Source organism: Stegodyphus dumicola, chromosome 1, assembly GCF_044657685.1.
Source record: "Stegodyphus dumicola isolate Sdum_Otavi_A_Nest chromosome 1, ASM4465768v1".
Classification (NCBI taxonomy): Eukaryota; Metazoa; Arthropoda; class Arachnida; order Araneae; family Eresidae; genus Stegodyphus; species Stegodyphus dumicola.
The window spans coordinates 40,469,101-40,484,875 of NC_140768.1; the positions used below are offsets into that span (position 1 = coordinate 40,469,101).

Genomic DNA, 15,775 nt, shown 5'->3' on the forward strand with positions numbered 1-15,775 from the left:
ATGATAATTGATTGAAAGAAACTGACATGCAAATTATCTTTTTTTGTTATATTATGTTTTGCTCTGAATTATTTTCGCATGCGAACGTACTGCAGTTTTTAACTGTACTTTGCAGTTTTAACTGCAGTACTGTGTTTGTACTGAAGCGAAATCAAAAACAGTTAGAAGGGATTAAAATATGAAGATTTCGAAACACAAGCTGATAACGTAACATTTGGAGGAATTATGAAATTTTAAACACGATTATTAAAATGTTGTTTCAGAATGATAATTGATTGAAAGAAACTGACATGCAATTTATCTTTTGTTTGAAGCTCTGTAAAAACAGGTTAATAGAGGGGAAACAGGCTGATTGCTGATGATACCAGCAGTTTACTTTATGTGTTACAAAATTATAATCTAATATTCCTTAGAAGGTCACAAATAAAACCCTCTAAAAACATTTTGCAATGATTAGTTGCACAGGTATTTGCAGTTAATAAGAGTATACTGAAATATTACGACTTAGTTAATAAATACAAGAAAGTTAAAATTTTTTGATTTACCAACAAATATATTTGGGTATTTCAGCAAAAAGCGTAACAAGTCAGAAAGTTTTTTACTTCCCGTTGTGTGAGCATAAGTAGAATACTTCATTGAATTTGATAACAAACTGTACTCTTAACTACACAATCATAAACTAGGATGGAATGATTTAATCAACAGGACAAAAACTGTATTTTAATTATTTTAATTACTCAAGACAAGAAATATAAACCTTTTTAAATGTAAGCATCAACGATTTATCATCTCATTTTCTCAATCAAATAAAGCACAGATTTTTTTTTTTTTTTTTTTTTACTTCCTTGCACGAAGTAAAAACAAAGTATTGTAATCGCGAAAAATTTCGAGTACCATATTTCAACGAAAATATCCATTCTGACCGCTATCGAATGCAATTTAACGATATTTTTGCGTGATATATATGTATACATATATATATATCTATATCCTTTATTTACATATCCTTTATATATGTATCCTTTATTCTTTTTGTACTGAAGACTTATCTATATAATTAAGTCACGAACGGGCTGGCTGCATGGGCGTTTTCGTGGTTTTTCCCATGTGTAACGTGTATACGAGCCAGTTTCCCTTAGAACTTCCTCCACGAAGGCATCCCTCCCTTTAGGCAGATAGCTCTCGTGTGCTTTGCCATAATTGAATAATCCATATATATATATATATAATTAAGTAAATGAGGTAAATTTTTATATTTTTCAGGCTTCCTATTTTTCTTTTATTTTTAATACTTGAGTATTATTAATAAAATTTAATACAAATTCACCATTTTGCTTTCCGCAGTATTACAGCATTTACTAAGATTTAACATTTAAAATTCTCCATTTCATTAGTATTTACTCTTCGCTTCCTACGAGATAATCAAAATTACTATTAATAATTAAAATGTATAGGCATGTATGCATATATATTCAAACTCATGTTTGGCCATATTTAGATTCATATTTAGATTTCAAAATCTGTTTTCGTTGTCTTATACTATTTCTCTTTCAGACCGAATCAGCAAAACACAATCTTCTGTAGATGCAAACCTTTATGGATATTTTAGTATATATGTAGTATTCAGTATATTTAATATTTTAATATATTTAATATGATTTTAGTATATTTAATATGATTTTAGTATATTTAGTATGGTTTTAGTATATTTAGTATGATTTTAGTATATTTAGTATTATTTTTGTATTTTAGTATATATAGTTTATTCAACTTCCCAAGTTCTGTTCAACGATAAACTTCTTAGGTGAACTTTACAGATACTGCAAACAAAACATAATGATGTTGTTTTGTTTGCAGTATCTGTAAGGTAAACATTATGATAACAAAATAAAATTTACTTCAGTATGATAAATTCTCCATTAAATTTAATCCAACAGTTTATTTACATAACACTGTATTAATAAATCTCTGTTTATAAAAGTTAACATTTATATGAATATGCATTTTTAGCTCAGAACTTCAGGGTAATTATTAATCTCACAATGAAGTAAAGAATTTTAAAAGTAAACTCTATACTATATTTATTTGACAAAGTTCAAAATTTACATCCGAAATAACCTTAATGTCTCTACAACTTAAAATAGCTGTTTCTCACATGTACCTTTTAGAAAATTTTATATGATGTGTCAGTAAGAAGTGTAATCAAAATTATTTCACATTCTGGTTGGCAGATTCATAGTGATGCCATATTCTCAGAAGCTTTTGTTCAGACACAACAAAGATAAATATGATTATTTAACTAAGTTAATCATCCACATGAGTCCTTATTTCCACTATGCTTCTAATAACATTACTGCTTTGAAAATTGTAGAGTTACAGTTATAAAATTTAGTTGTAAATTTCGTGAAACTTATGATTTCTAGCAACACATGTAGATTTACTCGTTTAATGAAAGTACATTTGATTTCTATGTTTTTTCTTATTTGAAGCACTAAATCATAGTTTGAGGTACTATGCTGTGTATGCATATGTTTGCGTTTTGGTTTGAAATTGCTGAAGTTACACGCACTTAAAAGCAGAATCATCTTCTGAAGGAAATTCGTGTTTCACTTATTCTAAAAGACGTCACGCATCGTTTTAGCCCTTTTGGGCTATACAGGAAACAATTTACAACACTTTTGTATATAATATGTCTTTTCATACTAATCGATGATGTTTTACAATTCTGTAGTAACTTTTTTTTCCTGCACCTGCCATCAGTTTTGAGATATGATCCTTAAATTTTGTATTTCCTTTGCTTTTCTTACAAGGAGGTTGCAATTTTTCTGATTTTACAAGCCATCGTTACATTTTTACACATAGACAATACGTACTATATAGTTATTGCTCGCTTTATTCGCCTGAGGGAAACATATTTTTCTCGTCAGCCTACGTATATGTGTATGTGTGTGTGCACCTGTTGCATATAGAAATAACTGTCAATTCGGTTAATGAAATTTCATATTTAAGAAAATATGTATACTATTAGTTTTTGAGCGATATATTTTTATTTTACGTCCAATTTTTTACTTTGTTCACGTTTACGTTGTTAAAATTCCAAATCTACCAAACTTTAACAATATGCTTCATATTTCGAGTCAGTAACCAATACGTATGAATACATACAACAGTTTGCAATGCTGATATACTTAAGTTTATGCATACATAGATAATGATTCTTTCAGAGTAGTCTTTTCTGTTATAATGATTCTTTAAAAGTATTTTAAATTTCTAATTAAAAATCCTATCGCGATTAGATAAAAATAGAAAATGCTACATATATGTAGAACTGTGAGCTACTTATTTTCATGATTTTATTACAGGATTCATTAACCATACCACATTTTATAAGCTTCATTTAAATAAGTATATATATCAATACATTCCCACAAAAATTCAGTATTGTCGCTGCCTTTGTCATTTGTGGGCATCATAGTACATCTAATCACTCCTGCAATCCTCAGAGATTTTTTTTTTTGACTGTTTATTTGGTATGTTCGTTTATTCATATGCTATGAAACTCAGATTCGGTGTGTAAAGCATATTCTTTTCTATCAAAACCTGCAATATTTAATTTCTATAGTGCAATTTATTCGTCGTAAAAATTATAACAATATTAATATGAATTTTGTATACGCATGTTTCTAATATCATATTTTGCTCCGGTAATTTATTCTTAAATCAAAAGTAATCTCACACATTACATGATTGTACTTTCATATTTTTACATCCCTTTTCCTAGTTTTCATTTTTATACAATTTAAAACCACTTCGATTTAATTACATATTATAAAAAATATAAAAACAATAATAACAAAAAAATAATTTGAGAGCTTTCAGACTTTATATTATCCCCAAAGGGGCTTTTTTTTTAATGTTTTAGGTGTTAGCTTTATGTGTTAAATATCATGTTCTTCACACTTAAACCATAAAATTATATTCAACAGAAATATTGCAAAATACTTTAAAAAGAGCATATCTTTAGAATTTCCGATGCAGTCTCGCGGGCTGGCGATAAAAAAATTTTTTTTTCCCTTACATTGTTGCCATTGCTCGTTTTGAAACTGTAGAGTTTGTTAATCAAAAATTCGTTAAAATTTTATAAAATATGAAACAGATAATAAAAAACTTCCAAATTCCAAATTTAGGTTTCCAGATGCCCATATCCGAGTGGAGGACTACGTTATTCAAAATTTATGTCTTTAGGTACCGTTGTTTTTTCACAATACGAGAAACATACATGCATTCATGCAGATTCTTCATTATTTAATTTCTTTAAATATGATGCAGGGCTCCAATATTTGGTGGCAACAATGTGCAAATTGAAACCCCGTTTATAGTGAAGCAACGCAAAATGCCAAAACGAAATTAATAGCCCTTCTGGGCAAATTGCCCCTTTGGGCTAACAAGAGTAGAATTAATAATTTAATGTTAATATGTCAACCACTAATTTGTTAATTAAAAAAATCACATAAATTTAAATGTGAGGTTTTTTAACACAGTTTTCTTTTATTTTATTCCTATTCCTCTTCTATAAATGATATAATCATTTTTATTCATTTAATTTATTTCTCCATCTCTCATCCGTTCCCTCCATCATCAGTATCTTTTGCTTCCATTAATAAAAATAAGAAATTAATAAGATGTGTTTCTTAATTTCTTCACATTTTTTCTACTAATTTTGAATTTCCTTAATTACACACCTTCCTATTTTACGAATATAATTAAGCGAGCAATTTATTTGTTATAGTTTTTAGAACTTTTCTTATCATATCATCTCAATGTAGTATTTTTATACGATGTGCTTTTATAATGCAATGTTTTGTTAGCTATTTATTCTTGTTTCTTTATTTTAAACTTCTATCAGTATGCAATTGCAAAGCGGAAAATCTTTGATAAGTAAAATTTCACTTACTGGAAATTCAATTAGCATCCATTTTATTCTTCTAATATTATACTCGTATGTATTAGGTTTAGAGGCATTTCTCTGGATTTCCTTCTTTTCGGGAATTAAGCTAACGAAGATATTGCTAATGTTCCATATATCTTATATTCTTTTCGCTAGGAGCAACACACCGTAAAGTCGGCGGCATATACTACCGATAACAATCCGCTTCAGCTTCTGCCGTAAAGTTGGCCTCACATCGCCGCATTTCTTGCAGGACCGTACGGCGAAACAATTTCCGCTACCTCGGCATGAACTTCGAGAATGTCGATCTTCTCCGATAAGAACAGGTATGAGCAAAAAATTACTCACGCTAATTAGAAAGACGTCGTGAGGAGGCTTTCAAATTATTAGATCAACGCGTGCGATCAGAACGAAAGAATTCATTTTCGAAATAAATATCCTGGCAGTCAGTCAACGAGGCATACAGGTATGTTAATGTCATTCTGGCAGCGTAGTGTTGTTTTAACATTGTGTAATGCGCTGCAATTAGTGCATAGTGTCTCTTGATTCCTCTTTAGCGAACAATAGAACTGCAAAGAATAGAAGTTTTTTATTCTTCATTCCTAGATTTTAGTTCTCCAGAGAGACATTGTTTGAAAGAGATACCAGTGAGAAAAGTTTTCTAGGTGAATTGCTAGAGAATATCAAGTTACATTGAGTTTGTGTATTTTTTCAGTTATGGTTAATGAAGTCTGATTTGTGTCTTATTGGAAGAGAAAGTAATTCGTAGTTTTGAAGAATATTCCATTACTGTTCTTTTTGTGTAAACGTGATTAAAATACTTCTTTTTTCTTAATCTTTGAGTGAAGAATGCAATGGTGTTTTTAATTCAAAGAATATTTTTTACTGATGAGATACTGAATTTATCAAAAAGACAATCTGAGACTGAAGGTACATCCTTAAATAACTCCTCTAAATATCAGCTATGTTAGTAATTCATTACATCTAAACATCATCTAAATTTAGTAACTCGTCAAATCTAAATATCAGGTATATTAGCAATTCATTACATCTAAATATGATCTAAATTTAGTAACTCGTCAAATCTAAATATCAGGTATATTAGTAATTCATCACATCTAAATATCATCTAAATTTAGTAACTCGTCAAATCTAAATATCAGCTATATTAGTAATTCATTACATCTAAATATCATCTAAATTTAGTAACTCGTCAAATCTAAATATCAGGTATATTAGTAATTCATCACATCTAAATATGATCTAAATTTAGTAACTCGTCAAATCTAAATATCAGGTATATTAGTAATTCATTACATCTAAATATCATCTAAATTTAGTAACTCGTCAAATCTAAATATCAGCTATATTAGTAATTTATTACATCTAAATACCATCTAAATTTAGTAACTCGTCAAATCTAAATATCAGGTATATTAGTAATTCATCACATCTAAATATGATCTAAATTTAGTAACTCGTCAAATCTAAATATCAGGTATATTAGCAATTCATTACATCTAGGTATCATCTAAATTTAGTAACTCGTCAAATCTAAATATCAGGTATATTAGTAATTCATCACATCTAAATATCATCTAAATTTAGTAACTCGTCAAATCTAAATATCAGCTATATTAGTAATTCATCACATCTAAATATCATCTAAATTTAGTAACTCGTCAAATCTAAATATCAGCTATATTAGTAATTCATCACATCTAAATATCATCTAAATTTAGTAACTCGTCAAATCTAAATATCAGCTATATTAGTAATTCATCACATCTAAATATCATCTAAATTTAGTAACTCGTCAAATCTAAATATCAGGTATGTTAGCAATTCATCACATCTAAATATGATCTAAATTTAGTAACTCGTCAAATCTAAATATCAGGTATATCAGTAATTCTACATCTAAATATCATCTAAATTTAGTAACTCGTCAAATCTAAATATCAGCTATATTAGTAATTTATTACATCTAAATACCATCTAAATTTAGTAACTCGTCAAATCTAAATATCAGGTATATTAGTAATTCATCACATCTAAATATGATCTAAATTTAGTAACTCGTCAAATCTAAATATCAGGTATATTAGTAATTCATTACATCTAAATATCATCTAAATTTAGTAATTCGTCAAATCTAAATATCAGCTATATTAGCAATTCATTACATCTAGGTATCATCTAAATTTAGTAACTCGTCAAATCTAAATATCGGGTATATTAACAATTCATCATATCTAAATATCATCTAAATTTAGTAACTCATCAAATCTAAATATCAGCTATATTTTATGCCCATCGCAGTTCACAAATAAACAAATAAATGTTAGATATTTCAGAATAAATTTTCTGCCTTGAAATCAGAATTTTAATGGTAGTAAAATTCATATATTTGTCCCACCAGATGAAAAGAAAGTAACCCAAAACTTTAAATTAAATTATATTTTTTCCTTCAAGATTCTCTCCGTCTTTTAGCTTTTCATATTTTAATGCTTTAAATAAAACTGAGAATGCTTGGTATTAAGAAAATATTTCATTTACAGATAAGTATAGTTATTGGCGAGAAATATTTTGCATATATATATATGATTTTGTTTTCTTATTAATAAGTCCAGTCGTCTTGCACTGATTGCATTTTCTTTCAAATCTGTACAAACTGAAGAGCAAACAATACGAAATACATAAAATAATAAAAGTTTTCTAACTAGTTACGTTTTCAATAAAATATATTTCAAAATAGCTATAAACGAAGTCTTATAACAAGTACATCTAATTACATTTATCTTAATACCAATAAATTCCAAGATAACAGTTTGCAGAATTGTTTTACAATTTCTTTAAAATATTTTGTTTATTTATACTAAAATGCATACCATTGTTCTGGAAGAATTTTGGTCAGTTTATTTTAAAATCTCTACCTAAGAATAACAAAAAATATGCTTCATAGAAGTATACCCAAAAGGAATTGCCCGTCATCTTGAAAAATGTGGTATATATATGCATATAATGACACTAGTTATTGACTTATTTTTTAGGTGATGCCACAAAACATTCAGTAATTAAAGAAATACCTTGACTTGGTTGAAGGAAATTTGAATACTTAATAGATATCCTTTTAACTTTACGGAATTCTCAACTTTTAACTCGAGATCATTGCCTTTCTGCATATGCTGCATTTTTCTGAATGAAGCTGGATAAAGATTAATATTTTAATCCACTGAATAGTTCTTCAAACGAAATTTCTTTTAAATTATGGGGGAGGACATTTGCCGCTCTTTTAAAATATCATATTCTCATTTTGTTTGTCGAATTCAACCTGGAAATTGGAACCTTATTCTAAGCCAAATATATGTAAAATGTATATTTTTTTGTTATTAATATTGATGTAAGGTCAGGAAGATTTTTATATTTCTTTTATTAACTAGCGTCCAAACTTGCTTTTATACAATTCGAAAATTTTCATATTACAAAAATTTTTACAATTCCTTTTACCACTGGTGGTTGCATTGTTTAGCTACTGAGGAGTGGGTTTTAAATTTAGTTCCTGGCTTATATGTTTTCGATATTGAAACAACAGTAGTGACCTGACTCTCTGTACTTGCAGAAGAATGAAGTATTTGCAATTAGTTCTTCATTTTTGTAAATTCTTGAAAGCGAAGTCAAGCTTTACCATCCACAACAGCAAAGGGGAAAAAATGAATTGAGTTTTCACTGAATTTTCACACGTACTATCTTACATTATTGTTGACAAAAATTTCCTAACACGTATATTTAACTAACTCGTGTAAATGAATAATATTATTACTATAAAGCGACTATAAATTATAAATGTAAATTATAGGGAAAAAATAGCAATAAATACAATTCACAGAATTTTGTCCAAAATGCAGCTGACTAATTTATGATTTCTGCAGTTATCCTAAATCCTTTACTCCCTATTGACATCTTCCCGCTCCCCGTTTTATCCCTCCTAACACCCCCTGTTCGTGACCTTCCAAAAAGTGCGTCATGTAGTGAAGTAAAGAGGCCTCTTTTGACCCCCGGGAAGTGGTTCCATCTCGCCCGTTGAGGTTTTAGCTGGGCACTTTGGACCCGGTTTGCATAGGTGGTTGCACGGTGGGAACAAATTCCCAAATGACCATTATAGGTTCGAGCAAGGACTGATCCGAATTGTTGACACAGAACTTTTGTGTGTTTTCCCAACAATGCATTTTTCATATCTGATCATGATTTAGGAGTTAACGTCTTGTTGAAGGTACATATGTTTCTAAGTAATTTTGAAGCAAATAATATTGTTATGTAATTTTATAAATGGTGCAAGCAAGGCCAAAACTGAATAATTATTTAATGGAAATAAGCTTTTCTTGATTTCAGGTTGAATATATCTGCAGTTTAAGTTTAACAATAAGAAGTATTTAAATTAAGTACATGTTTAAATTTCCTACACTACTGCTATCAGTAAAAAAATACGCCACATTTCAGTTTTCCAAACTTATTTCTAGGTTCTGTTTTCTTCTAAATTTTGCAAAAGTAGTTATGTAATAAGATGCTTACATTATTCTAAATTTTGAAATTAAAATTTCAGAAATAATTTGATGAAAAATGACAGTTAAAAGTGTTTAACCTTCCCAGTCTTGAAGTGAGCTTCTTTTTAGCGATATATACGTGACTTGGGAATGGCTTTTGAACTCTAAAGCTACAGCCCATCTAACTTTGATCTGTCTAACTTTTCAAATTTAAAAGATGCACATTTTTGAATCAAGCAAAACTTCTTGACATTATCATAACTGATAAATATAATACATTATCATAACTGATAAATATAATACATTATCATAACTGATAAATATAATACATTATCATAACTGATAAATATAATATTACAGCGAAGCTGAATGTACTTCTCATTAATTTTAATTAAAATCTTCAAAAAATAGAAGGAAGTTCTTGATGGTTTAATGGAATAACTCAGAAATTGTCAAAAATTGCTGTGAGAGAAATGAGTTTCAGTGCTTAAAACGATTATTATGCATTATAAGTGAGTTAAAAAATAATAAATGTTATGGAACTGATTTTTAAGAAAACTGCAATTAATATAGAAAAAAACTAAATTGTCTAAATATTTCGTATTTCAGTGCTGTTAATGCAAGAGTGTCAATTTTGATAGCTAAACCAGTGTAAAAGGTGGAAATAAGTATTTTTAATTCGACGAAGAAAAAATCAATAAATGTTATACTTTATAATCCAAGAATATTTGAGAAATGATAAATTAATTTCACATGACTGGTAGGCGAATCATTTACAACTGGAATATTAAGAAGCTATTTACTTAGTAGCAAATTTTACCACGAAAGTAAATGTTAAATTAAAAATAAAGCTTATTCTACAAAAAGAAATCAATGAACAAATAAAGAACTTTTCGTAAAATCGCATAAGAATGGTAAAATTTGGAAATTTAAAAATAACAGTCTTTTGTCCTCTGTATGAGTGTTTCTCAAGCATTTTAGCCTCGCGACCTCCACTATAGTAACAGCGATTTTTCTTTACAGCACGTATGTAATAACACCGAAAAAACAAAGAAGAACAAAGAGATACGTAGAAGAAACTAATATATTAACACTGAAGTAATAATAAATGAAAGCATGAAACTTTAAACAATTAACCGACAGTTAAAAATTAATTATTAAATAAGAATAAGTGTACTTCAAAACTTTTCCCGACCAATCAAAAGTCTTCTGGTCCACAGCATGGAAACCATTACTCTGAGATATCCGTGGCAAAATATATAAGAGAATCGTTGCAGTCGAGTGTTTTACATTAAATTTTACTGGACTAACATGAAGATGTTAAAAAATAATATAAATGTAATGCAGTAAGTAAAAAAATGTAATAGAAATGTAATATCTTAAGTAAATAAAAGTAATAAATGTAATGTAATACCTAAATGTAATGTAATATCTAATAGTAAATAAAAGTAATGTAAATATAATATATAAATGTAACATCTTAAGTAAATAAAAGTAATGTAAATATAATGTATAAATGTAACACCTTAAGTAAATAAAAGTAATATAAATGCAACAACTTAAGTAAATAAAAGTAATGTAAATCTAATGTGTAAATGTAATGTATAAATGTAACATTTTAAGTAAATAAAAGTAATGTAAATGTAATGTATAAATGTAACACTTTAAGTAAATAAGAGTAATGTAAATGTAATGTATAAATGTCACACCTTAAGTAAATAAAAGTAATATAAATGTAATACCTTAAGTAAATAAAAGTAATGTAAATGTAACGTATAAATGTAATGTCTTACATATTTTATAAAAAGCAGATATTTAGACTTTTATTATAAAAAGCAGATATATCTATTTAAAAATGATTAAACTATTTAACTATTTTCCTAAAATTTCATAATGCTTAAGAACTTAACCTGAAATAAATTGTTTTGTATCATTAATTTTGCTGTATTTATATTATATTTCCTTCCTTGCGGATTTAATGCGTTCCAGTTTTATGAGATTAGAATGGTGAAATCGGTTATATTTAAAAAATACTTCGCTTAAAGAAGAAAGTAAGAATTTCTTAATTTCGTTCCACTAAATAATTGAAGTAATTCCAAATTATTATTCAGAATTATAATGCGTTTTCAAGAAATAGCTATACTTTGATAATTCCCAATTTTATGTTGCGAAATATTCCATTTTTTTTAACTCATCATAATTTTAAATAGATTTATATACTTAGTATTTACCTGGAAATGGTCTTGTTGGGCAATGCTAATGTTATTTCAATTGCATTTGAGTTAAAGAAATGTACTGAAAGCAAACATTAAATCTTATGTTATTTTCGTCTGTCATATTTTACTTAACAGAGAAGAACTGGCGGGGAAAACTCTTCAGAAGTTTTTAAAAAAATTAATAGGATATTCATCAAAACATGAAGAATCAGAGATTAGTTTCATCATTAGTAATATATAGGATTAGTTTTATTATTAGCAATATATCACGTAACTTTTAAGAATCATTTTCTTAAGAAAAAGAGCAAATGCGTAAAGAAATATATTAAAAGAATGCAGTTGAATATACAAAAAGCACTTTCCTAAGTAAACCATACGTTTTTAACTGAATTACTGTAAAACGACTGTTGAAGTGAAGGGTATCAAAGTATTAAGCAGATTATTTTACAAACAAAAACATTATTCTATAAAATATTTCCTAAGGTTTCTTTTTTTAATATAAAAAATGAAAGGATTTTCAGTGACGACTGTCAAGTCTAGATTACTTAATGCTATTTACTATTTTTTTTTTTCAATATGTTTCATTGTTAAACTTTCATTTTTCTTTTCGTTAGTGCTTTAAAATTCTAACATCAGTGATTGAATTTACGGACATCCGAAAATTTTTCTTGAAATTGTTTTGTTTATTGTTTCAGTTTCTTGGCATCACATTTCCAACTGGTAATTTTGAAACAGCTATTCCCGTCGTCTCTGTTTTCTTTGATCCAGTATTCCACATTGTGCTTTCACAAATGATTAATCAGTTCAAAGCTAGAAATTAAAATATAACAACCGAGAAATCAAAATGGAGTTTGAAATAAATATGATTTTCTGTTGGATGAAACAGGATCATCAAAATTTTGGAAAAAAAAAAAAATAAGACGCAACTTTTAAAATTTATCTAAAATGATATCACAAGCCCTAAAATACTTAGGAATAATTTATAATTATTCTTTTGTCGTTATTCATATCTACAGTTTGTAATTTTTACCGTTATATTGTGTAAAATGGCAGCACTTTATGTTTGTTACATGTCAGTAATAACGAAGTGAAAACATATTTCTGATAACTCGATAAATTTATGTTACAGACGATTTCCTTTTGTAACTGGTAATTAATTTATCCCTGATTCTGTTGCTCATGTATTAGAATGCTTAAGTTCTTCAATTCCCAAACCAATTAACAGCAGAGAATTTTATATCAAATCCATACACTCGTAAAATTAAAATAGATTATTAAAGAATCTTAGTAGGAAATAAATTTCATTCCAAAATAAAATATTTTCACAGCAGTTTTTTTTCCAGTATGCATGAGATACATCAAATTAACAATTACGCAATGAATAAATGTTTTTACTTGACAAAATTTAATACAGCAAATAAAATTTATCGTGGCTAATAAAGCAGGATTCAAAATGTTTGAAATGTAAATTTTGATGTAAAGTACGAAGTCAGGAACTAAAGAAATGCCATTTTATTTTACGACAAACCTATTTTTGTAGATTTGAGAATATTTTAGGTGTAAATTATTTCACTCTTCCCATAGAAAACTCTGCGCTTAAATACAAAATATATGCCACGCTATGATAACGTATGCCCCTTCTCCGTGTTTATCATTCTTATCACTAGAATTTTCATTAGTAAATATTTTCGTATATGATATGTATAACATATTTCTTAATATATTATGAAAATATAAATTAGAAAAGTTTTTTTTAACACTTCCTATTTGTTATTTTTTCTATATTCTGAAATAAACATTACCTTTTTTTGTTTTTGCGTAACTAGTGTTTTAAAATTCATTGTCTGTGATGAAAGATAAACAATTTTATTAAAAATAAAACTGATAGTGATCATTTTTACAGTTATGTATATGTATTAAGATTTACAAGAAATAGCTACTGAAAACTAGTTGCAAAACGTTACGCATAATCAAAATTACTTAAATTATCGTTTCACCAAAGTAATTTCTACAGCCATTCAGACTTTGAATGAAAAAATAATTAATTGCTAGCAGGTTAATTATTACTTATCAAAAATGTAATTAACTTCATGAAGTTTAATTTTTTAATTTAGAAGAATTTCCTATATTTATGGACTTTATTATTTAATATTTTGCCTAGGAATACTTCGTCTGGAAATATTTAATACTTCTCTTAGGAATTATTACTTTTATCTAGACGTTCAAAATATGAATGATTTCCTCTAATTTAGTAGTTAGCGGAATTTCGTGCAATTTTATTAAAGAATTTAACAGATTCAAAAAAATTATGGCAGATTCGATTATTAATTATTACGGTAGAATTTATAAACTATAGCAGAATTATATTTTTATTAATTACCCGAACATGTGCTTAAACAAAAATGTTTCTCTTTGTAGAAAATGAGTGCTTCAAATATTTAATTTTGATGAAACGAATTAATTAAAACATCTTCTCTTACATTATTGTAACAGCAAATGTATGTCAAGAAAATCGGAGACGATAAAATACTTCAATCATTTCAGTTTCTGTAAGGTAGTAGATTCTTTATAATAAATAAGTTTTAATGCAGTATACAGCTGAGGAAACTCTTGCTTTTACTTCAATGAATAATTTTATTTTTTCAATTTTATACTTTTGTAAATTTTTTAGATTCAGTTAGCAACCTTAGTTGCTAAAAATGATCACACGCAGCTAATTTTTAAATTAAATCTTCAAAATTTTTAATTTAAATTAAAAAAATACATTTGAATCTAAGTAAGATTATTAATTAACTATTTAATTTCATTATACATTCATTGTCAGTAAGATTTTTTTATAAATGTAGTTGAATTATTGTTAAGTAACGTATACAGAAATCATATATAATTCAGGCTTTACATAAATAAATAAATAAATGACCATGCTACTACTCCCAGGAAATTTAAATGTTCAGTTTTTGGAAACTGAACATTTAAATTTAAATTTTATTTCAACAATTTCTCTTTCGGCACTCACTTATTACAATGATTGCTAAAAATTATTGCATTGCATAATTATTGCATTTAGCAAGCTTATTGCATTTAGCAATAAGCTTGCTAAATGCAAAGATTGCTAAAAATCATTTTTAAAAAACTTTAAAAAAGAGAGAGAGAGAATCAAAACATATATTTTTCCATCTCGATAATATAGGAAGTAATTTTTCAGTTTTTAATAAATTAAAAAGAAGCCAAGAACTATAGCAATAACACTCATGAGAGAAATTTATAAGTTTTTATCAAAACAAGCAAAATTTCTATACAGGCTCTGTGTTCCCTTCCCCTTGGAAAAAATCAAAATATAGATAGTGAATAACTAAAATTAGAAAATTTTGAAAAAGCTGAAAAATATAGATCTTTTCTATATCTTTCTACGGAAATGTAATAGTTTAAAAAGTTCCTTTAATTTTTTTTTTCATTACTTCTCAGACTGGGGTAAAATAACATCTGCAAACATACAAAAGAGTCTCTGAAATGATTTGTTTAAAAAAATAAATGAACAAAAAAATCTTACCTGTACATAATGTGGCAGTGGAGAGCAGTTGTAATACGGAACATTATACAGCATGATTTCTTTATTGTTGCTTCAATGTAATGCGATAAAATGTTCTCCCTCGAAAAAAAAATTTTTCATTATATCATCATTATTTTAGGTTTAAAAATTTAATGAAAATTACGGAAATAAGAATTCAAATGAATTGCATGAAGCCGGAACAAACATCTGCACATTTTTTATTGTGTATTTATTTATTTGTTTAATTTTCTTCCAAGGAACTCAGATATTTTATTTCAACAATTTCTCTTTCGGCACTCACTTATTCGAGTCGAATGTTCCTAAACCCTCACTTCTTTCCGGAACAAAGTAGAAAGAAAACATCAGGAGGCGCTGCTAGTCGGTTGCCGCCTTTCGACTCGTCTGATTGGTTGGCTGTCGAAATGGGTTGCCATGGTTACGCATCATTTTGAAAGTCAAGTACTAAAGTAATGTTCGTGATCGGCTGAGAAAAAACTTTTACATTAGTAAAGTTAAA

At 27.5% G+C, this 15,775-nt stretch overlaps 1 protein-coding gene across 2 annotated transcripts in view; it reads right to left on the reverse strand.

Moving 5' to 3' along the window:
- The window catches only part of eya (eya transcriptional coactivator and phosphatase 2), a 493,645-nt gene extending 478,086 nt beyond the window's left edge, over positions 1-15,559 (reverse strand). Inside the window, exon 1 of one of the 2 annotated variants that reach the window (XM_085814100.1) lies at positions 15,259-15,559. In XM_085814100.1, the coding sequence (XP_085670226.1) occupies positions 15,259-15,312 (54 nt within the window). In that variant the 5' untranslated portion in view covers positions 15,313-15,559. The remainder of the gene's footprint in view (positions 1-15,258) is intronic. The other variant, XM_085814095.1, reaches the window with a different exon arrangement.
- Positions 15,560-15,775: the final 216 nt, after the last annotated feature.